At 37.3% G+C, this 24235-nt stretch overlaps 1 protein-coding gene across 3 annotated transcripts in view; it reads right to left on the reverse strand.

Moving 5' to 3' along the window:
• The window catches only part of Cdh8 (cadherin 8), a 362712-nt gene that overhangs the window by 325635 nt on the left and 12842 nt on the right, over positions 1-24235 (reverse strand). For all 3 annotated transcript variants that reach the window (XM_046434742.2, XM_058575820.1, XM_046434741.2), the window contains exon 2: positions 22519-22969. In XM_046434742.2, coding sequence (XP_046290698.1) covers positions 22519-22770 — 252 coding nt within the window. In that variant the 5' untranslated portion in view covers positions 22771-22969. The remainder of the gene's footprint in view (positions 1-22518; positions 22970-24235) is intronic.

The following is a 24235-nucleotide window of genomic DNA, read 5'->3' on the forward strand; positions in this document are numbered from 1 at the left end:
TTTTCTGATAATGGTAATTATCCTTCAGTTAGGAAATATATAGTAGTATTTTGTGGTAATGAACAAAATGTTCTCAACTGGCTTACAAATGATTGAAAAGAAAAATGTAATATTCATAAGTAGACAGGTAATGATAAAGGAAATTGAATATATAAAAATATATGATATTTCAGTAGATTGTTGTATTATTTTTGCAAGTTTTCTGAAAATTTGAAGTTCTGTTATAAGTATCCATCTGTGGTGAATAACCAACTAAATCTGTTTATCAGATTTTTACAGATTAGGTCAAAATACTAATTTTCCATTTGACAGATACATAAACTAAGATTTAAAGAGATTGTAATACTTGCATAAGGGCACTTGGCTAGTTGGTGTCACAACCAGAATTTTAAACCAAATATATTTGCCTCTGAGACTTCCTAATCTACCATCTCTCTTCAACCAGGTTGTATTGTTCCTAAATACAAAGGAATGTGGCATGGACTTCAATGTAGCACTTTCTTGCTTCTTTCTGTAAAATATACCTAAACTCTTAACCTAGTAATTAAATGAATCTTGGCCATCATCTGTTTGGTGTGAGTGAGAAAGCTTGGCGACTCAGTCTTAGCTCATGGACCAAAGAATCTCTACAATGGGTAGTAGCATTGGCACCTACAAAGAAACTACCCATCGTTTGGAAAAGGTACAGTAGTCCCCTTCTTAGCTTAAGGAAATATATTCCAATGGATGCTTGAAACCACAGATACTACTAAACCATATGCATACTAGTATTTCTTTTTTTCTTATTTTAATTTTAATTTGTATTTATTTGTATGTGGTGCTTAGGATTGAACTCAGTGCCTCATGCATGCTAGGCAAGCATTCTTACCATTGAGCTATAGCCCCAGCCCAAGGATTTCTTATATATACAAACCTGGCTAGGCAAAGCAGGATGCCTGAGATTTTTATCTCGCTAGCCAGATTGGTACACAATTTTAAATTCACGAATTGCTCATTTCTAGAATTTCTGATAGGTAACTATAACTGCAGAAATTGAAACAATGGATAAGAGGAGACTACTGTTCTCAAATCTCTACTTGACCTTAGGAATGAAATTGAGTTGCAGATTCCAAAGACAATTTTCCCTAAGACTGATTCTGACCCTTGAACAATAGGTAATAAAATCAATAAGGTGTGTGGGGATGGGTTGGGGGGTAGTATTCACTGCTAAAAAATCTGGAGGATAAAAATTATATGGAAGTGTAAACTAAGATGCCAGTACAGACAACTTTAGTTAAGTTCAAGAATTTCATTAGCAAATGGGACCAGCCATGGAAGGACAAAAATTTCAATGATTAGTGGTACTTCTACATTATCTGATTATCAACAATAGTCAGAAGTATAAGGGCAATAAAAAGAGTAGCTATCATTTACTGAGTGTTTAATGTATGAATGATGCTGCTAAGTACTTGTCATCTATAAATAATCTCTCATTTAACCCCAAATTTAAAATGAACAAAATCTTAACAATGACAACACTAACCTTGGGCACACTGAGCTAACTTGATAAGAGTTACATAAATCGGGGCATGAAGCACACTGCACCACTAATTTTGAGACAGTACCACAGTTTAGGGGTCTAGAGCTACTAAAAAGGAAGATGGAAATCTTGAAGAAGAAACTCTTAGAGTAAAAGTCCCATAAAAAATCATCTTAGAAGTTACAGACAACTTCTACAGAGACCACATCATGAATAAAGCAAGGATTTGGAGCCAAGTAAATGAGTGCAGGTGATCTGCAGTTATGGGTCTATCTCTGCTATATGGAATGTTTATCTAGCTCCTTGAAATGTATTGGCTTCTCATTATGCATATGAGACAGTAATGCCTAACTCTTTAGTTTATTATAAAAATTAAATGATAGAATGGATATAATGTTCTGGGTAATGATTATGATTTTAAAGGACCCTGGGAAAGATCATTCACATGCATACAGCTTTCTCAGCATTTGTTGTTCATACTGTGTTCACCAGGTCACGTAAGGACATAAGTTAAACATTCTTTCAGATTAAAAAAAAAAAAAGTCATATGAATCCCCTTCGTATCTTGGAAACATGGCTTAAGATAGCTTATGCTATAACTTTTCTGAGTAAACTGTTTTTCAAAATTCTGTGGAGTTAGCTAGAAGAAAAGAGAACATACATCCACTTAGCACCTAGTAGTAGGAGGTAGTTTTATAAGTTTGGACAAAAATGTTGCACAGATATGCCAACTAATAATCACTGTGTGCCCACAATCTGCCAAAAACTGAATAGAAGCAATTATGAAGGCATAATGGTATAAAGAAAAGATAAAGCCTTTGGCTGAAATTTTAGTTGAACTTCATCACTTCTCCAAGCTCAGTCTTTTAATATAGATGCACATAAATTATTGCATATTATTTTCCTAAGGAGAGTCTGTAGACACAAATTTGGTGATTTTAGTAGGACTACTAGAAGCAGTAGTCACAGTTGTAGTATTATAAGCAGGAACTATTATAACAGCTACTATTGAGTCAATTAAGCAATGAATGGCGATATTATGCACTAGTCTATGTGGCATCTATCTTTCTATCAACTCATTTCGGAAACCCTGAAAGTTTAAGTGACTTCTCTGAGTCACATAAATGGTAACTACTATTCACTGAGTCTAGGAAAGGATTTTAGACTCATCTGCATAGATTTTTCAAAAAACAGATATGTTACACATATGTACTACTTAAATTCAGGAAAAGAAGTGATTTTGATGCAACAGAGAATGTTGGACTGGAAGGATGGATTGGACTACTTACATCTGTGAATATTGATTCTCATAATTCCCTACCCTTACCCCTCACCCCTGTTTAATAGGTACAGTTCCTACAATAGCAGCTCTTCAAGATGAAACTATCACTTCATCTCATTCGCTTGGGATTTCTGTGTTGGAATGGAGAGATGGATATTAGAAGTGCTGTATATAATTGCAACCTCAGATTTCAGATAATCCAATGAGAGATGAGACCTGCTGTTTAGTACAACAGTGTGTGTGTGTGTGTGTGTGTGTGTGTGTGTGTGTATCAACCTGATTCACACATTTCGTTTCAAAAAGATACCCCATGGAGACAAATAGCCTGAGGTAAATAAACAAACTATACATTCTGCTTTTGACTGGAGGCTTAACTTGTCAGGGATAATGATTTACATAGTGATCTTCTCCTTTCTGCCTAGAAAGTTGCATTAGCTTCAAGCTATGTGCTCTGTTAAAGAGTCATGGGGAGAAAAATCCTTCCTATTTCAAGCTGATTTTTTTATTGTTAATTCTTTTCCAGGGGTTATGTGCGATCTGTATAACAGGTGAACTGGTAGTAGGAAGGAGGCTAAGAAGACAAGTAGACATTATTTTCGAAATAGGTAAACTCATTTAAGCAGGGAATAGCCTGTTATTGCTGCCTTGTATCTTCCAAATGAATGTTTATGTCATCCAGAAATTCTAGGGGCACTCTGAGTTACATCCCTACCCTCTTTTATTTTATTTTAAGATAGGGTGAGTCTTCCTAAATTGTCCAGACTAGCCTCAAACTTCTAATCCTCTTGCCTCAGATTCCAGAGATGCTGGAATTTTGTTGTTGTTTTGGTGTTTTTTTGTTTGTTTTGTTTGCTTTTTTAATGAAAAACTCTATGTCAAGAAAGTTTAGGAGCAAAACTGATGATAAATACATTTACGTTTGAAATTTGATTCAGCAATGTTCATTCGGCTGACCTTAGATGAATTATAGAACCTGATTAAATCTGTTTATGTCCACCAATTGAAACACACTACAATGTGTATCTCACATGGGTTTGTTGAAGTGAAATGTGCTAAAGTGTTCAATCTAGTGAAAGCAGATCTTGTGCTGGTAACATTCATCATTAGTATAATATTAATAGTAATCAGATTTCCTCCTTTCCATAGAAGACTCAGAATGCAAGTTGTGATACAGATGATCTAGAGCTGACCCTATTTTTGTAAAACATCACATTTTTGTGAAGACAAAAGTCTATAAAAATCTGAGATGAATTTATAAGTATTAAAACATTTTAGGTAATGGATTTGACTGTTACTGTATTTAAAAGAATATTTACCAGAAATGTTTAGCACAAAAAATTTCCCATTAGTAGGAAAGTTAATATTCATTTATCTGAGTAGGTATAGAGTTTTGGTGGTGTGCATGTATACGTGTGGGGGGATATGTCATTGCTACATAATTATGAATCTAAGATTCTTTCCCTTCAATATTTACAAAGTGAGCCATTAAGTCTAGCTTTCATTTCAACAAATTACAGATACTTCAAATCATAGAACATTTTCAGTGACTCAAGAATTTGAAGATCACACCTTTTTTAAATTATGCACAAAAGAAAATAGTAGATGTATAGCATTGTTATTCCAACATAATAATTTTTATCAACAATATTTTAGCAATACAGCAATATCTTTATAAAATGTTAACAATTTAATATTTCCATATATATCATATTATTAAGATGGTGATGACTCTATAATTGGGTGCAAGAATACTTCATAATGTCTAATATCTTTCAGGGATTCATGCTTGCTTTGGTATTGCTCAAAATAAAGATGGCCTTTATGAATAATTTTTCTCTAAGGGGGTTCTGCAGCTTGTAGAATTCAAAGTCACTGTGTCCCCTCTCACCTTCTAATTAGATGAGTTAATGAGTGGTAGAGGTTGAAAAGTGGTGAACATATTCAATGCCCCCACTTTGATCTTCCAAATAATTATTTTAACTGCACTGGGGCATTCTGAAATACAGCAAATATTTGCTTGTTAATATGGAATATGGGTATCCATTACTTAATTGAGAAATTTCTACGTCTCCCTAAGTGTTAAGCACATACTTTCAGCTCACCTTTCAGAAGGCAATGCACTATTAAAGAAGCATGGCTCCTTCTACTCAAAGCTACTCATTTCTTCCCCAGGCTCAATGTTATACTGGTCAGCATGACTTAGGATTATAGAAGAACAGAATGTTGCCTTTCCAAGGCTGCTGGAGAGTACTGAAGCCACTCATGTTATTTCACAGATGAGCAATATTTGCCCATGGAGTAACAGGACTAAAAAGTGTCTAGGTAACGGCAATTAGAAAAAGTTTTAATTAATAACAGAAAAAGTCCAGGGAATGGAATGCTTAGACTATTAATAACCACCATTATATTTAGTCCCCACTGAATAAACAAAGATATCACAACTGTTGCTTGGAGGGATACCTAAAAGACAAGCATTATAAGCTAATTTACTAGATGAGGAAACTGAGGTTTAACAAGGTTAAATGACATGCAAGGTCTCAGGCTATAGTGTATGGTTGTTGTGACAGAACTTGAATCTCAGCTCCATCTCACTCGATAGCAGGAGCTCCATGCCACCATCCTCCAAACTTCCATAAATTCTCAATGGAAAAGAAACTGACCATTGTTCTTACCCAGCAGAAGTCAATGGAAGCACTATATGTGCAGTGTTCTGTACAAACCATTCATCTCCAAGGATAAACACTGGAGAAAAATAGACATACCACTGTGGCTATAACAACAAAAAATACAGGAGTTGTGCTGAAAACTCACTAACAATTTCAGAAATATATAGTATGTATCATTGGCTAATCTTCTGTGTGTGTCTGTGCCTTGGTATCTATATCCCCTGATGCTTCAAACCCAAGTCCATGGATCCTACAGAGTTTGGCTTGGGTGAAACACTGTATCTTATATAGTAAATTGTAAAATAGAAAATGCTATTTCTTTAAGAGAAAGGAGTTTCAAATTGAATATGGGCATTCGGTTGCTTGGCCCTAATGTTTGCAGTTTTCAGGAGAGGGAGAATGGAAATTTAACCCTTACTAGATGGGCTAGAGAAGTTTTACTTGTGCTGACACTTTCAAAAAATTTAAAAGAGAAAGTCAGAACTTTGTTGAAGCTCAGAAGAGTGATAAGAGAAGATTTTGCATTTGCAAAGACTCTTGGAAGTCTCTGATTCCAAAGTAGGAATCCTTTCTTCAGCTACCTCAAAAGTTCTCTCAGGGTAGAGGAGCATTCATATACAGACTTTTAACTCCCTCTCATATCTCAAGGAGCAGTTCCCTGGCATGTTGATTTCCATTGTAAATGTGACAAAGTTTGTCTGCTCTGTCGTAGCAGGATAATATACCAATACTTGTGTGGTCAAGTGACCCAGAACTGTGCTACTTCTTGCCACCCAAATCCAAGCCTGGTGAATATCCCTATAGAAAGATTTCATTGCAAAGGCTTCCCTCAAATCTTAGCAAAAGAATCCTTGCATTTCTGGTTTCCTGGCCTGCGTTATGCATCACCAGCACATATGGGGTGCTAGGCTATTTTAAGGAACACTATCTTAGATAATGGGAAGCTAAAAGGTCACAAAACAGTGCAGACTTTTGAAAAACCTCATTCAATAATATCCCTGCAGGATGGCTATTATTAATCCAAGATCTCAGTCTGCATCTGCCAGTATAAATAGGGAAGTAACACAGTGCATGGATTTTAGAGACCACATAAACCATGCGATTAGATGGTGCACTTATGCAAGGCTTTCTTACCTCCAGCGCTGGTATGCTGTTAAGATTTAGGGCTGGAAGTTCTAAAAGCCTGCTCTGTAGTGCAGCCTAGAACTGCAGTAAGGATCTCAATGCACTTCCTAATGGAAAAGAGTTATCACAGGGGAAACACCCTCAGTAATGCTGAGTGATTCATAAAAGATAAGAGTAGGCAGTGTTGCCACTGGAGAATACCAGGTATCAGAGGCCTGGTTTCTACTGTGAGTCTAACACAACTCAGTTTCCCCACTTGGTTCTCCGGGTTGTGCCAGTGACCAAAATAAATATTTGGAAGAGCAAACTGTATTTTAGAAAAGTAAAAATTTTCCCCCATATTCCAAGAGAGCATTTCCAAGATCAGAGAAACATAAGGGGAAAGACAAATAAAGTAAGGGAGGAGGTGGCACAGATTTGGCAGAAGGAATGTACAGGTTTTCTTTTTTTTTTTTAGATTTAAGATATGTTTATTATGGAAAATATGGTTAATGAAGAAAAGTCTAAATAAAATGAAAATATTCTATGGAGTTTGCATCCTTGAGAGCATAAACTTTAATTATGATGCATTTTGCTCTTCTTTTTTTTTTTTAAATTTTTTTATTGGTTGTTCAAAACATTATAAAGCTCTTGACATATCATATTTCATACATTAGATTCAAGTTGGTTATGAACTCCCAATTTTACCCCAAATACAGCTTGCAGAATCACATCGGTTACACATCCACATTTTTACATAATGCCCTATTAGTAACTGTTGTATTCTGCTACCTTTCCTATCCTCTACCATCCCCCCTCCCTCCCCTCCCATCTTCTCTCTCTACCCCATCCACTGTAATTCATATCTCTCCTTGTTTATTTTCCCATTCCCCTCACAACCTCTTATATGTAATTTTGTATAACAATGAGGGTCTCCCTCCATTACCATGCAATTTCCCTTTTCTCTCCCTTTCCATCCCACCTCATGTATCTGTTTAATGTTAATCTTTTCTTCCTGCTCTTCCTCCCTGCTTTGTTCTTAGTTGCTCTCATTATATCAAAGAAGACATTTGGTATTTGTTTTTTAGGGATTGGCTAGCTTCACTAAGCATAATCTGCTCCAGTGCCATCCATTTCCCTGCAAATTCTATGATTTTGTCATTTTTTAGTGCTGCGTAATACTCCATGGTGTATAAATGCCACATTTTTTTTATCCATTCATCTATTGAAGGGCATCTGGGTTGGTTCCACAGTCTAGCAATTGTGAATTGTGCTGCTGTGAACATCGATGTAGCAGTATCCCTGTAGTACGCTCTTTTAAGGTCTTCAGGGAAAAGTCCAAGAAGGGCAATAGCTGGGTCAAATGGTGGTTCCATTCCCAGCTTTCCCAGGAATCTCCATACTGCTTTCCAGACCGGCCGCACCAGTTTGCAGTCCCACCAGCAATGTACAAGAGTACCCTTTTCCCCACATCCTCTCCAGCACTTGTTGTTGTTTGACTTCATAATGGCTGCCAATCTTACTGGAGTGAGATGGTATCTTAGGGTGGTTTTGATTTGCATTTCTCTGACTGCTAGAGATGGTGAGCATTTTTTCATGTACTTGTTGATTGATTGTATGTCCTCCTCTGAGAAGTGTCTGTTCAGGTCTTTGGCCCATTTGTTGATTGGGTTATTTGTTTTCTTATTGTTTAATTTTTTGAGTTCTTAAGGGATGCCCTCTATCACCACTTCTATTCAATATAGTTCTCGAAACACTGGCCAGAGCAATTAGACAGACGAAAGAAATTAAAGGCATAAAAATAGGAAAGGAAGAACTTAAATTATCACTATTTGCAGATGACATGATTCTATACCTAGAAGACCCAAAAGGGTCTACAAAAAAACTACTAGAACTAATAAATGAATTCAGCAAAGTGGCAGGATATCAAATCAACACGCATAAATCAAAGGCATTTCTGTATATCAGCGACAAAACTTCTGAAACGGAAATGAGGAAAAACACTCCATTCACAATATCCTCAAAAAAAAAATAAAATACTTGGGAATCAACCTAACAAAAGAGGTGAAAGATTTATATAATGAAAACTACAAAACCCTAAAAAGAGAAGTAGAAGAAGATCTTAGAAGATGGAAAAATATACCCTGTTCATGGATAGGCAGAACTAACATCATCAAAATGGCGATATTACCAAAAGTTCTCTATAGGTTTAATGCAATGCCAATCAAAATCCCAACGGCATTTCTTGTAGAAATGGATAAAGCAATCATGAAATTCATATGGAAAAATAAAAGACCCAGAATAGCAAAAGCAATTCTAAGCAGGAAGTGCGAATCAGGCGGTATAGCGATACCAGACTTAAAACTATATTACAGAGCAATAGTAACAAAAACAGCATGGTACTGGTACCAAAACAGGCGGGTGGACCAATGGTACAGAATAGAGGACACAGAGACTAATCCACAAAGCTACAACTATCTTATATTTGATAAAGGAGCTAAAAGCATGCAATGGAGGGAGGATAGCATCTTCAACAAATGGTGCTGGGAAAACTGGAAATCCATATGCAACAAAATGAAACTGAATCCCCTCCTCTCGCCATGCACAAAAGTTAACTCAAAGTGGATCAAGGAGCTAGATATCAAATCAGAGACTCTGCGTCTGATAGAAGAAAAAGTTGGCTCCGATCTACATATTGTAGGGTCGGGCTCCAAATTCCTTAATAGGACACCCATAGCACAAAAGTTGATAACAAAAATCAACAAATGGGACTTACTTAAACTGAAAAGTTTTCTCTCAGCAAGAGAAACAATAAAAGAGGTAAATAGGGAGCCTACATCATAGGAACAAATTTTTACTCCTCACACTTCAGATAGAGCCCTAATATCCAGAGTATACAAAGAATGTACAGGTTTTCAAAGCAGCCAATTCTGTTTTCAAATCCAAGCTCCCTACTGAATTAACTAACCTGAGACATAGACCACAACTCTCTGAAGCTGTTTCTTTACTTGTTAGTAGAGGGTAATGTTAACAGCACTACCTCATAGAGTACAAGTGAGCACTAAGTAAGAGTTCATGTATCCTGGAAGATACAGGAGTAATTTTCCCAAGTCCTGTCTATATATAGCCTTCAACGTTCACATAGCCCATTGTTTATTATATCATTACAATATGTATTTGCTCAAATATATTTGCAAATTCATGGAAACAGAAAGCTAGCTTCAGCTTTCACTTAGGCTACTTTAAATTATTTAAAATTAATTCCATGACTTTCTCTTTATCTATGCATAAATATAATAGAAAAATTAATTCTAATTAAATGGGTTTTTTTTTAAATTTTTTCCCCAAATATCTCAAAAGCCTAGTTTATAGTTTTAGAGAGTTTCAGTGGATGTTAATTTTCTAACCCATATCTCTTTCTACTTCCCACTTCTCTTGTAAACCAGTATCACAGTCTTTATGAACTATATTTTTTTTAAAGACTCATTATTAAATTATGATGTTCCTTATATGATTTGAGGTAAAGTGAGCATAATTTTGGTTCTAGCAACAATTGCTAGAAAATGGATAATGTTGTCTCCAAAATTTGTGTCTCCAAAAGTTTGAGAAGAAAAATCACAATGTATGTTGGTTCACTCAAATTGTTCTGACGGAGTCCTGCCAGCCACAGTTACTCAGCAAATGCCATGTGTCACAATGAAACTGCATTCCTTTTCAAAAGAAGCAAACCTGCATGATCAGAAATGCCGAAAATATATGCGTAAGTGCACCTGTCCAGGGACTAACAGGTCAGATTGGGCCTGGTAAGACTCACTCTGAGGTTCCACAGTCTACCTCATATGGTCTTTCTCTGCTTGCTTCTCTCTCTCCCTTCTCCATTCCCGTCCTCTTTCAACCTTGTTCTTCACTCTGTTTCTGGTCCTCTGTGGTTCTTGAATGTTGTATTCTTGTGATATTCTCTGGCTTTCTGTGTTTTCTGGGTATAGGCTCCTTTCTCATGCTATCTTGTTTGCAATGTGACTTTTTTCTGTCTGCTTCAGGATTTCTGTCTGTCTTTTTGCTGTTTGATTCTGTGATTTGTATTTCAATGACTCCGTCTCACCACCATTCTTCATTTATGGGTAGGTAGTGGAAGGGGATGCTAGAGTATGTGCATTTCTATGTTTACTATTTGGTCTTTCAGCTTTTTTTCTGCTTGGGTCTTTCCTCTAACTGTTGGGATGAAAGAAAAGATGAGAATATTCAAACACATTCCTGGTAGTCAAGTTGGGGTATAAAATTGGGGTTTAGCCATCAAAATCCAGATCTTTATGGTAGGAGTTTAATGACAGGGAAAGCACAGGGAATATGGGAGAAGCAGTGGCCTTGATCAATAGGACCAGTCATTGCAAGCACCTAATGATTTCTGAAAACGCCTCACAAGACTGATTATAAATGTTCCTGCAAAAGCAGGGATGCAATCAGGGGATGAGCTCTGCTACAGCAATGCTATTCTGTGGGGGAAAAAAATAACAGCTCACACACTACACACACATATAAGTACAGCAAAAAGCAAACTGCAATGAGAAATTCATCTGTACTTTTGGGCTTGCACAAGCACATCAGAAAAACTTCACTATAAATAACCCTGCCACATTCTAAATAAAGCCTTTGGGTGGCTGGGGAGTTGGACTTGCTTCGAGAAGTTACAGGATTTGGTCATTTTTAATAGCCACATTTGCTCTTTCACCAAATTACTCTTCTTTGGAGAATTTGCTGAAGGCATGAGGGGCTTATTCTCAGTGGTGAAGGTTCAACCATAGCAAAAGACATGACCAGGACTACCCAGGGCAAAGTCACCATTATGAGGGCTGAAAAGTAGGGAGAGAGACAGAAGAGAGGAAACAGAGAAGCACAGATCCCTCTGGAAAAAAAGATGTGTGGAGTTGTAAGGGTCCACCAGGAAGTCATTGCAGAGAGCTAAGTAAATTATAGATCCCACCTCTAGAGCCTCTGCAATATTGTCCACCAGCTCAGTTTCAAGAGTACAGGGAATCGTTACTAAATTATTCAGCATTAGCACAATTACTTCAAGCAACTGGAGGGTACAAGCATTTTGTCTTCTTTTAGTTCCTGTCGACGTGTATGGGATTTTATTTTTCATTCTATTCAACCATCCCACTTCTCTTTCTGCTGTTCTGGTGACTCACTACAAGAGAAATCCAGAAAATTGCCCCATTCTGCTCAAAGATTTCAATGAGCTAACTTAACATTACAGCTCCAGAGGAGCTAGGAATTCCAACCAGACTCCAGCAAATCCTTTCAGTCTCATCTAATCAGTGAAAAGTGGAGTCAGGTCAAAAGCTTTAATTTTCTTATCTGTAAACTGGGGAATAAGAGCATAGCTAAATATATTTAAAGTAACTGGCAAGATGCCTGATGTGTTCAATAAAAATATTCTCCTCCTGCTAATCTCTCTTCTTTATCATTTCCTTTTACTTCATGATCATTTTTAATGCATATTGTAAAATAAAAGAGCAAAAAGACAGATATTGTGTCAGCCCCCTTAATTGGAGAACAGCTCACAAGTCACTATACACATGAAAATAGTCCTTCCCAGACCCAGAGTATTGCAGTATCATCTCCCCATAAAGAAAATAAAACAGCCACTCCATGCATAAGGTCCAAAGACATACTTTCTTTCTTAAGGGATATATATATACACCTCTGTCTCTTACTAGCAAAGCATATAGTGGTATGTGCAAAGAAATATGCATAAAGAATTTGCTATGGGATAAGCATCTGTAATTGCTCATTTACTAAACTTCTCATGTATAACTCAAAAAATCACCCTTTGGTTTCTCTCAGTGGTCTCATTTTTCTCATCTGCAAATGGAGGACGCATCATAGCCTATGAAGCACCTCTCACTTAGGACTCAAATGAGATACTGTTGCCATGGTTGAAAGAATGAGCTCTGCTATCACCTTACCCAGATTTGACTCCCAATTTACCACTATTTGTCTAACTAGCACGTCCTAATGAAAATAACTTTTCCCTTTATTGAGTCTCAATCTGGTAATGGAGTTAAAAGTATCTTGTCCAGAGGTATGCTATAAGGATTCAACAGACAAACTTTATAAAATGCCATATAGTAAACAGTCAATCGATACCACCAGTTTATTTTGGTTACTCAAACCTGATTTTCTTCCTTACTTTAATGTCCCTGGACAGTATCATTAATTTCATCATCTCTACTATAATATTCACAGGAAAAAAAAATCTGTGTAACACAGCTGGGCAGTTTTTAGGATTAGGGAGAAATAGAAATATGCATCCAGTGTTTTATTCCCTGCTGTTCCCCAATATTCCCAGCCCTTCTGATCAGGCTCATTTAGATTCTGCTATTGTCTCCCACTGAAGCCCAGTGACATTTGATACTCCGCAGACTTCAGAGCACATCTGCAGCATTGTGGTAAATACATACAGAAGTTTGTGGCACTGAGCAGGGAACAGTTAGCAGTAACTAATGGGGCTGGGGTGGGGGTGGGGTGAGGGTGGGGGTGGAGAGCACATGCTTGTCCCTTGGTTAGACCTGCAGGGCCTCTGCAGAAGGAAGGAATCATCTGCAAACTGATAGCCCAGCCCACCATGTCTGCCACTTACCATATGGAGTGCAAGTGAGATAAGCAAATGCTTGCTCCCCAAACTTTTCCTGGGGCTCTTTCAAACACCACCAGCTCCATGACCCTTTTTGTTAAACTGAGTTTATTCAGGCCGGATATAAACCAGGGATGGGGCAGGGGTGGGGGTGGGGGCATATTCAACCCATTCTGGGGTTGATTATTTATCAATTAATTTCCTAAAAACTTTACTGGTGTGTGTAATATATATTAAAATATTTAAATACATGACTTTAATATCTTTATGTGTACAAAAATTACCTGGGGCTATTGTTGAAAGGCAGCTTCTAAGTGAGTCAGGATATACCCGTGTTGAATGAGATTCTCCATTTCTAACTAGCTCCCATTATTGCCACTGCTGTTGGCCTACAGACATTCTTTTGAGTAGTAAGAATGTCATATATCATATTTCTGTTCCAGGTTATAAGATCTAAAAGGATTCTTAAGTCTGAGGAAGAAAGAGAGAGAGCCAGTGCTTATCAGCGAACATGCCCACATCTTAAATGAATATTCAGATCTTTGAGTGTTGATAAGGCTGCCATTTATATTGCAAAATATTTAAAGATTTATGCACAGAAACATGCATGAACAAATTATGCCAATCTGTATATTGGGGGGTGAATATATGTTAAATATAATAGAAATACGTGCAGATATACTTTACCGAAATACATAAACAGGGGTAGCCAGGCAAAGTGAAACACTGTAAATGTGATCACCTTTTACCTTTTTAAAACTGCCTAATTCCCTAAATAACTTTTCTAGGTTATGCTTTTGTTTTGAAAGATTACAAATAGCATGAAAACTGACTATATTATCTGAAGACTTATAGAGTAGTTTCCCACTTCGAGACCACATATAAAATGTTCCTGTCTAGCTAATAGTTGGTCTGTTCCATGTAATGGGAGTTATTTAGCATGCATTTAGCAGTGCAGCCAAGACTGACTGTTCTGTCTTCGAAGTTGCATAAAAATGAATAAATATGCTTAGCACTTTAATCCATTAATTGATGAGATTGGCCCACCAATGGTTTCACACAGGTATAGCTTTACTTAAAATGAGATTCTATTTACCAAATGAGCTTCACAGGATATAATGGTTTCCAAGAAGCTCCTATGAATGGATGGCATTGATTTTTAAGAAAATTGAGCAATATAACATTATCATTTATTTACCCTCATTTTATTATGTTCTATAATAAAAGCATATCACAGAAAACAAAATGCAGAAAATTATTTTGCAAAAAATTGAAAATTTCACCACATATATATTTCATTGCAAGTGCCCCTTTATTGTTTTGTAGTAGTTATTAATCTGAACAAATGTAAGAAATTAATTATTCATTTTGTTTTCAAAACAGATACTAGGATGTCATGTATGCATTAGATATTCTTACATATTTGGGTTTTTATGATCTTATATACTCAACAGGGGAAATATTTATATCAAATATGATGGATAGAGTTATAGATGTAAATACCTCTGTTTTTACATTTATTTTGATACCAGGGATTGAAACCAGGCATGCCTAACCATCAAGCCACATCCCTAGACATTTTTATGCCTTTTTTTAATTATTTTTTTTTTTTGAGACAGAGTCTTGCTAAGTTGCTCAGGATCTCACTAAGTTGCTGAGGCTTTGAATTTGAGATCCTCTTGCCTCAGCCTCCCAATCCACTGGGACACTGGGATTAAAAGCACATATCACCACTCACAGCTTTTCTAACATTTTTTTTTAACTTAAGAGCATTAGCAACATATGTGTGTTTTGGGAATGTGTGTATGTTTTGGGGGTGGAGGAAGCAATTGAAAAAGTAACAGGAGAATGGTGAAAACTGTTGAATATCAGTGAACCAGGTGATGAGTTTTATGGTTTTTATAAATGTTTGAGTACATATATAATCAACATTTGAACATGTATATTTTTCATGTGCACACATGTATCATAATAGATATGTGCCAGTATATACATTATTATAATTATATTCTAAGTGCATTTATGTCGTGTCTGGTATTTTTTATTTTGCACCATGTTATAATTCTCATTTTTTTATGAAAATTTCTTTTAATGAGAATTCAATTTATTACTTCATGGGAACATGCCACGGATCACTTTTAGGTGCTTTGTATTTGTTTACCCAAACTTTCCTTATGAATTTTAGCTTTACACTTGTGATGAGAATCAATTTTCTGCTATTTTTTCCTCATACTGACTACCTTGTTACTCTATACTCATAAAATTGTATTATTTAATCTCTCTTTTCACCATAAGCATATGACTGCTATCATTTTGCTTCTAGTGCAAAAAGTACCTGGCTCAATGAGATGACCCTCAAAGGACTAATAGAACATGCTAGATACTTTCTTCAACATGTCTGATTGAATATGCTTTTCAGGATATCTACAGTGATGAACATGAATGATGTACTCTTTCACCTGGTCCGTTGCAGGGAATGAAGTGCACAGGGTGAGAGAAAGGGGTTGAATAAGGACCAGAAGATGAGTTGTTTACTCTTGTACAAACTCCGCTAATGGGCTTTGCATGCACATGTATGCAGGTGGCCAGGCATGTCCATGTCTCGGGGGAGGGTATCGTTGCTGCTGATTTCAATGTCTATTATTCTCCTTACTTATATTAGCATAAAACAATTTTTCAACTGTTTAATTTCCAAGTCAGGACATTGAATAAAAGGCAGACAACATTTGTTTGGCCAGATTGAAACACGCAATGCTGACTTGCATTTTGGCCAAATTATTGGTACACCAGGTTCTGTCTGAGTAGGCAGAAGCTTGATGGAACTAACAGTGAATTGTTCTCGCAAGCCTGAAGATACAATTTGGCTGTGGCTGTGTTAGGCTAGTGCTCTTAACATGCAAACGGCCAGCAAAAATAATGGCATGTCAAGTACAATTTTCTCACTGGTCGCTGACACCATAAACTATAATACGGTGTAATTATTTGACATCCTGTGTCCTTCATACTAAGCACCATCCAAACAATTTCCAAGTTACACAGAAGAGGGAAGGTTAGAAGGTCAAATTTAAAGAGAGAAAATGAGTCAGTGCCTTGGAGGAAGAGGATTATAAATAGATGTGGCATCACCAGCAAAAGAGTTACATCCAAATAAGGAACAGCTCCGAAGCCCAGGTAGGAGGGAAATAGGGAGGAAAGAGAGCAGAGGAGTTTATGTAAGAGAGAGGATTTAGGAGAGAATAACTCTGACCACCTGGAGAGCAAACCATTTTTTTCCCAAAATAAAGCAATATGAGGAAGAGAGGATCACAGGGATCACAGAATGAGAGCTAATGCAATGCAACTAAAAAATTGATAGATGTTGCAAATATTTATATCCTGGTTCCATAGATATTTGAATCTAAAATATATAACACCCTGATCTACCATGCAATTACAAGAAAGGAAAGTGCACCCTGGAGACAATAAATGATGGTCTTTCCCAGATACTTTGAAGTACAGTTGAGTTAGAAAGAAGCCACATTTCTCAGAGATCCATGCCTATATTTTCCACCTTGTCTCAAAGACTCCAATCCCAACTCTCTGTATTTTAGTGTAATGGACTGAAAGTTTATGCTCACCCCTCCTCTCCCAAACATTCACACATTGAAATATTCACCTCCAATGTGATGGCATGACTACTTGGAGCCTTTTAGAAATGATTGGGTCATGAGGGTAAAGCCCACATGAATGAAATCAATGCATTTACACAAAAGGTCTCAGAGAACCTCTTTGTTCTCTTTCTGCCATGACAATATGCACCATGAAGATGGCAATCTGCAACCCAGAAGAAGACCCACAGCAGAACCTGTCCTTGCATCTCTGCGATCAAAATATCCAACAAGAACAACTTAGAGGAGGGAAAGTTTATTTTAGTTCATGATTTCAGAGTCTATGATTGGACAACTTCATTCCTCTGGGCCCAAGATGAGGCACCACATTATGGAGAAAGGGCCTGGAGAAGGGGTGTTGCTCACTTCTTGGCAGCCCGGAAGCAGAGAGAGAAAGCAGAAGTGGGCACAGGAAAGAGGAACTCTTCCAGAGCACACCCCCAATGACCCACCTCCTCCAGCCACATCCCACCTGTCTATAGTTACCACCTAGTTGACCAAACTAGGATGGGCTGATTAGATTACAGCTCTCATAATCTAATATATTGCACCTCTGAAAATTCTTGCATGAACACAGAATCTTTGGGGGATACTCGATTTCCAAACCACACTACTCCCTGAGCTCAGATTTCTAGTCTCCAACACTGTGAGAAAAATAAATGTCTGTCGTTTATAAGCTATGCGGTCTGTGTTAACTTGTTATAGCAGCTTGAACTAAGACATCCAGTCACCCTGATCTCCTCCCAAATCTATAAATAGCCTTGTGCATGCTATGTCAGGAATGCTATCTCTTTTCATCCCTGCATCATGATTTACCTGGTTAATGTGTCTCAACTCACAAGTCATTTCCTTAGGGAAGATTCCATCTCCCCACAGAATTGGTCAATTTCCTCTGTATTAGCTTCAAAAGAACCCTATTCTTTCACTTCAGAGAACTTACATGAGTTTTAATGTGACGTTTGTTCATGTGATTATGTCTCCTGCAAGCAGCCCATTTTTCACGACAAAGGACATAGATCTGTGTTTTCTTAGTGCTAAGACTCCACTGTCAGTGAAATATTCACTGGGCTTAGCAGATAGCAGATGCTCAATAAATAGTTATGTAATATCCCTATTAATTACCCTCCTTACCCACAGTGGAGGGCTCATGATGACATCCAGTTGTCTACCAGAAAAAGTAAATGCATATTTTATTATAAGGATGATATACTTTTTATTTTTCTTTCTTTCTTTTTTTGTCTTGGTTGCAAGATTTATCAAAAAACCACAGTGGGTATTCTCCTTCTCTTTTCTAAGACCAGAACAAATAAGCCTATTTAGGTTAAGTGTCCCTTGAGCCACTTCTTTCTCCACCAGAATTTCCTGAGAAAGTTAATGGCAGAGTGTGTGGCAACCTGGAACACTCAGTATTTATGTGTTTGTGAACAGGCTGTGCACCACCTTGTTTCACAGAGAACTGGAGGCAGAAGCGGAGTCTGCTTGGCTGGTATTTATCTTTCAGAAGGATTTCTGATCCAGGTTGTGCCATAAGTATAAGCAGAAGTTTAAAGATGAGCTGGAAGCAAACGTGCTACTGCTTGCCACTGGTAAGGGACAGGGTCTCCACAGAGTTGCTCCTGCAGCCTCTTGGAGAGAGGGCTACTTTAGCAAGTGAACTCTGCTACCTTCACTATCTCTAAGATGTTAAAAGTCAATATATGGAAACGGTTGTTTAAACTACCCAGCTGCTCTAGCAACAAAATAGGCAATATAAAAGCCAAGTATTAACCTCTTTATTGAAAAATGTTATTTATATCAAATCTGATTGGGTTTATATGACTTTTCCAAATTCCTCCAATATTGAGTTGGATAACTCTTCATGACTTTGTGCAAACTATTTACTGAGCAACTTCTGATATCCAACTAGCATGCTAGGATTCTGGGAATTTTTAGTGTAGAACAACAGATGTAAATATATAATTTCTTTGTGGAACTTGCAATTCTAACAGGAGACCAATCATAAACATAGAGTAGGTTAGATAATGATCACTAGAAAGTAGAAAAAAATACAACATAGGAAAAAAGCTGTGAAATGTGGCAAGAAGGACGATTGTATTTTATGCAGAATGGACAGGAAAAGACTAAAAAGATGACTTTCAAATTAATTCTAATTAAACAGGATATATGGAGGGTTATGTTGCTCTGACCAAGGGAATGTTCAGTCACTTTACTATACCTGTGATCTGCGTAAACCTTCCCTCTAACTGGGGCACCTCAGTTTCAGCTCTACCACACCCCACTAGGCTGAATGCCAGGCATTTTTCAAGATCTACTGAAACATTGCTTCCACCCAGACTAATGAAAAGGCCCATTTTTAGGCTCCCAGAGGCTTGTGCTGACAGGAGGTAATAAGGAAATAGTCGGTGTGTTTGTCCACCATTCTACTGCAACCATACACACACACACACACACACACACATTTTTACACAAAGTAAGAATAATATTATGACTACAATTTCTGTGTGCCAATCACCGTGTATTTTATTGACTCCGAAATATTCATATTTATCTTATTGCATAAGCCTTGAACTACTTCAGTAACTTTCCCAGGGTTAGCACCCATAAAGCAATAAAATTAATATGCAAACCTCTGGAGACTCGTCTCTCTCTAATGCTGAGAGTCTTTCCCAGCATCCAGCATCTACGGGTATGTAAAAAGGAAGATGGTTGCTGTAAGGGTGTATGTGTAGCTCAGAAGAGCCAATTACTCAAAAGCTGGTTTTGCCCTTGAGCTTGAACTCAGCCTGCCAGGTCTGAGGCTCCCACTACGGTGACATGCAGGAGGGCCTTTTAAAGAGCAGGTATGCTCATAAGTAACTAATGCTTCTCAGCCCGTTCCTGGGGAGCTCTGTGGTGAAGTGGTTTAAACAGTTGGATGTGGAAGAGTGTGCACAGAGATAAAACACTGAAAAGCACCAGTGGGCACCCCGATACGGATCATCCCCGCATTCAGACTGACATAATCTGAAGCAGTCACCTGAAATGTATTTTTGGCTTTGTTACAACCCAAGATCCTCAAAGGCAAAGTTGTCCTAATTCAGGAGACATTTTCTTTTGGGGCAAATATGTTTGCTGAAAAGCTTTTCAGAAAATAGTTTAATTCTACTTAAACAACGGTTTGGGAATAGGCCATGGTAGGGTGCAGGCAGAAGGGCCAATTTATAAAAATGTCTGGAATTAGGACGCAGAAGTTTTTTGACTATTTTGAAACCCTAGGGTTCACTAAAAACATTTCTGTCATTCAGAGAAGCATGAACAGCTCAAGAATTACTAAGTCACACAGAAATGCTAAAATCCTCGCTGTTTGCTCTATCTCTATGACTTAATTTAAGGAACAGAGGTGAAATCAGCCATCAGATTCTGAGCCCAAAACAAACCTTGCTTTAATTACTTTTTCTATTCAGATAAAAATGGAATGCTCTCTTGAGCACAGTATGTTCAGTTATGTACATTATGCAATACAGGACCAAAGTGATACACCTGCATAATGAGATAACTAAGAGAAGAAATGCACAGAGGAAGTATTGATCTATTATATTTATATGCACATATTTCCAAAATTCCATAAGATATGGAAATGACTTGAATTAAAACTGTTTAACGAAATCTGCACATCCAAAAGTAAGAATTTCAGGACTTTGCAATCTGTATTCAGTAACTATTGAGTAGAAATTATAGGTTAGACTCCAGGTACCTGATTATGAATATGTAATAGGATATGGTGGGTGAAATTATGGCCTTGAGAGTCTCCAACAGGATTTAAACCCAGGTAGATCATTTGCTAACTCTGTGATCATGATTTGATTTATTAATTCAGCTAAGGCTCAGTTTCTGCATCCACACAAAAAAAGATAACACTGGTTAAGAAGCCCATATCTAAAATCCATGAGGCTATATGTGTTTTGGAATTCAGAACTTTTCACACTTTAGAAACATATCAAGGTATATAAACTATATAGTAAGTAACAGTCTCAGCAGGTCTGGGGCAGCACCCTGTAATCAACTACATTAATATTTCTGCAGTGAAATGTATGAACAGTCACAGTACCGGGATGCATTGTGACTATAAATAGCTTCACGTCAGTTCTGCTACCTGAGTTTGTATCAAGAACATAAAAAAAAAAAATCCTTTACAGAATTTTATATTTTGAATTTATATGAATGGGAGTACAAAACCGTTTTATATGCATATTTTCATATGTTCGTGTGTTTGTGTATATACACTCATGCACACTGATAAACCTATACATACATATACATATCTGGGGAACTCTTGTTAGGATCCAATAGATTTATGCCAACAAAGTAGTTTTATAGTACCATTTGACATGCAAAAAAACACTCAATGTTGGCCAGAATATAAGTTCCTTGAAGACAAAGATCATTGCTTTATGGATATGCCCCATGCACCTAACAGAGTGACTGGCACACAGGAAGAGCTTAATAAAGATCAGTGGAGTGATTTATGCTATCTCCTCTTCCAAGCTTTCTTCTTCTAACTAGAACCACATGAAATGAGAAAACACAATGCTCAAAGAGACCCAACTGCCTTTTCAAGACAACAGGTAGAAGCAGTAATACAATCAGAAGCTCCTAGTGAAACACAAAGAATTAAGTCTTGAAGATCAATATTTAATACCCCTCCTATTTTTCTTGTAGATCACTGCATTTGAGAAATGAATAATACTGGCACGATTCAATTCTGAATCTAACTTATTAAGTAATCTGCCAGCAGCAGGCTCATAATTGGAATTCTACCTAAGGTGATAATGTTGCATCAAAATTAATGGAAGCTTAGGGATGGTTCTGAGGCTAAACCTGTAGTGTCCTCAGTAACCCACCGTGATTTTGGAAAACTGTGACTACACAAAGAATTTGCCCAAAATAACAAAACATATGTAAACTAACACCTCTCTCTCTCTCTCTCTCTCTCTCTCTCTCTCTCTCTCTCTCTCACACACACACACACACACATGCATGCACGCACACTTTTAAACTAAAATTTTGATTATACACTTTTTATCCCACTTTACAATGAATGAGCTACTTTCCTATTACAAATTTCATCAAATACAGAACAAGGTACTGTTAATCATTTACATTAAAATCTTCACTTTCACCATTCTAAAGATTGAAAAAAAATATGATGAAACAAAAGGAGAAACATATATCTGCAATTGCAGATACATGGTCTAAAAATAAAATGAAATAATATCTTAACAACTGAGGTGGTAGAATTTCAAACTGAGCAAAAGATGTATACCTTTTCCAAGCACAGAGCCAAGTACCACAAACTAAAGACAAGGTTTGGCATGGGCAACTCTCACATACATGAGGAAGAATGCATATTTGTTTATGCATTACATAAGTGTTGGGTTTTTTCTCTCTGAGGGTGGGGAAGAAGTGTGTGTGTGCAGGAATGGGGAGTCCCAAGAAGACCATTTTTATATGGTTACTATGGGATTATTCATATTCCTAAGGAAACCAACAGGTTAAGTAACCAACCATCTGGCTTAAAGGATTTAAGAGCTAAGTGTGGCAGCAACTGTGGGGAGTCTGATGTTAAACATCTAAAGACCACAAACAGACCCTGAAATCGGGATCTTAAAAAAAACGAAGCTTACCCGGCCAACAAGAATCGGTTCAGGTCCAGAAAACTCTTCCAGGACAAACATTTGATTCCAAACCCAGCCTCTTTTGGAGCGGTTCAAAATCCGCTGTTCTTCACTCAGCCTGTTTAGTTCCAAAGGGGATCCACTCATTAAAACGTGAGACTGATTCATTGGAGCCATGTAAATGCAAGGGGGGAGAGCAATCCATAATATTATTAATGGAGTCCAGAGATCCAAGAGCATTTCCGCTAGCCGTTCTGGCATGGTCCCACCAGTTAAGCAAATCACCACGAAAATGAGACAATTATTTTGTTTGCCTCCGGTCTGCAGCCATCCAATTCATCATGCAGTGCCGAGCGCTTACTTACAGCTCTGCCACGTGCTGAAAGCTCTGGAAACAGACATCATCTAAGCAGCTTTTCTAAGACCACAATCCATTGGCTTTCCTTTCCGTTGAAATTTCCTGCAAAAACAAGGAGGAAGAAAGATAAGGGTCCCCTGTAACAGGTTTTAAAACCAAATCACTGCTTTTCAGAAGCACCTAAGTGAGTGATAATAGGCACTTCCCAAACTCTTGAAGTGAAGGAAGAGGATCTGAAGAATTAGAATGAGTAGACTAATAAGTCCTTTGATTTTTTAAGCTTCATTTAGATTTTAGTATTCATTCCATAGGTGTGTCACTTATCAAAAACTGCTTCAAGCCCTAAGTCTCTTTTCCCTCCTTCTTTCCTATTGCACTCCTTCCCTCCCTCCCTTTCTTCTTAACTTTTGTCCTTCCTTCCCTCTGTCTGGTCCCCCCTTCTCTCTCTTCTTAGATTCTTCTTTGTAATGAAGTTGGGGGTGTATGCAGAATAGATCGCCTCTGACCATTTTCTTTAAAAAAAAAAAAAAACATGAAAAACCTTGTTAAAAGACAGGGTATGCTGAACTCTGTGAAGAAACTCGAAATCTAATGAGTAAATTTAAATAATAATATTAATAATAATAATAGGAATAGGAGTGGGAAAAGGAATTTATCTAATTTTTATGGTCTCCCCTACCAATTTCCATCAGACAGGACTATTTCCATTTCAGGGTACAGAATACAATTCTCTAACAGGATGCTAATAATGAAGGAATAAAATTAGAATGTTCCCAGAGAGGGATTCTGTAATGTCCAGCCTATATGCCATAATCAGGACAGTGTCAGGGCTCCTGTTGTAAATGTACAGGTGAACGGGAGATTTGAATTATGAAAAAAAAAATTCCTTTGGGAATGAAATACAGTAAAAATAAAATTTTCAGTTGAAGAAATTCAGAAAGGGATGAGCAAAATAAATAAAGAAATCCCCATCACCTGAGTTGTCAAATACATTTTTTGCTTACCTTTGGTGTAGCAAAATTTGTTTCTTCCTTCTCACAAAGATTATTTTTAAAGAAAAAATAAATGTTCACTACAGATTCCAGAGAGAAGCCTCACGGAATTAGATTAAATGGGAAAATAATTCCTCAGGACACCTGTGGGAATGGTTTGGCTCAGGGAATTCATAATAGGGTAGGGAACCTTTCACCTCTGCGTCTCTGGTTCTATTCTGGCTCCAAATGCGAAAGCAAAAAACTCTTTAACACTGGGTAGGCTGGTGAGTGGCTTAGTGGAGCCAGATGAAAGGAGCAGACACTGATGCTGCTTGTAAATACAGGCAGTGTCCCCTCTAACAAGATGGCCAGATGGGTCCCCCTGCTTGTCACT

This window comes from Marmota monax, unplaced genomic scaffold, assembly GCF_021218885.2.
Source record: "Marmota monax isolate L192 unplaced genomic scaffold, Marmota_monax_Labrador192_F-V1.1 WCK01_AAM20220418_F8-fsc00024, whole genome shotgun sequence".
NCBI classification, from domain to species: domain Eukaryota; kingdom Metazoa; phylum Chordata; class Mammalia; order Rodentia; family Sciuridae; genus Marmota; species Marmota monax.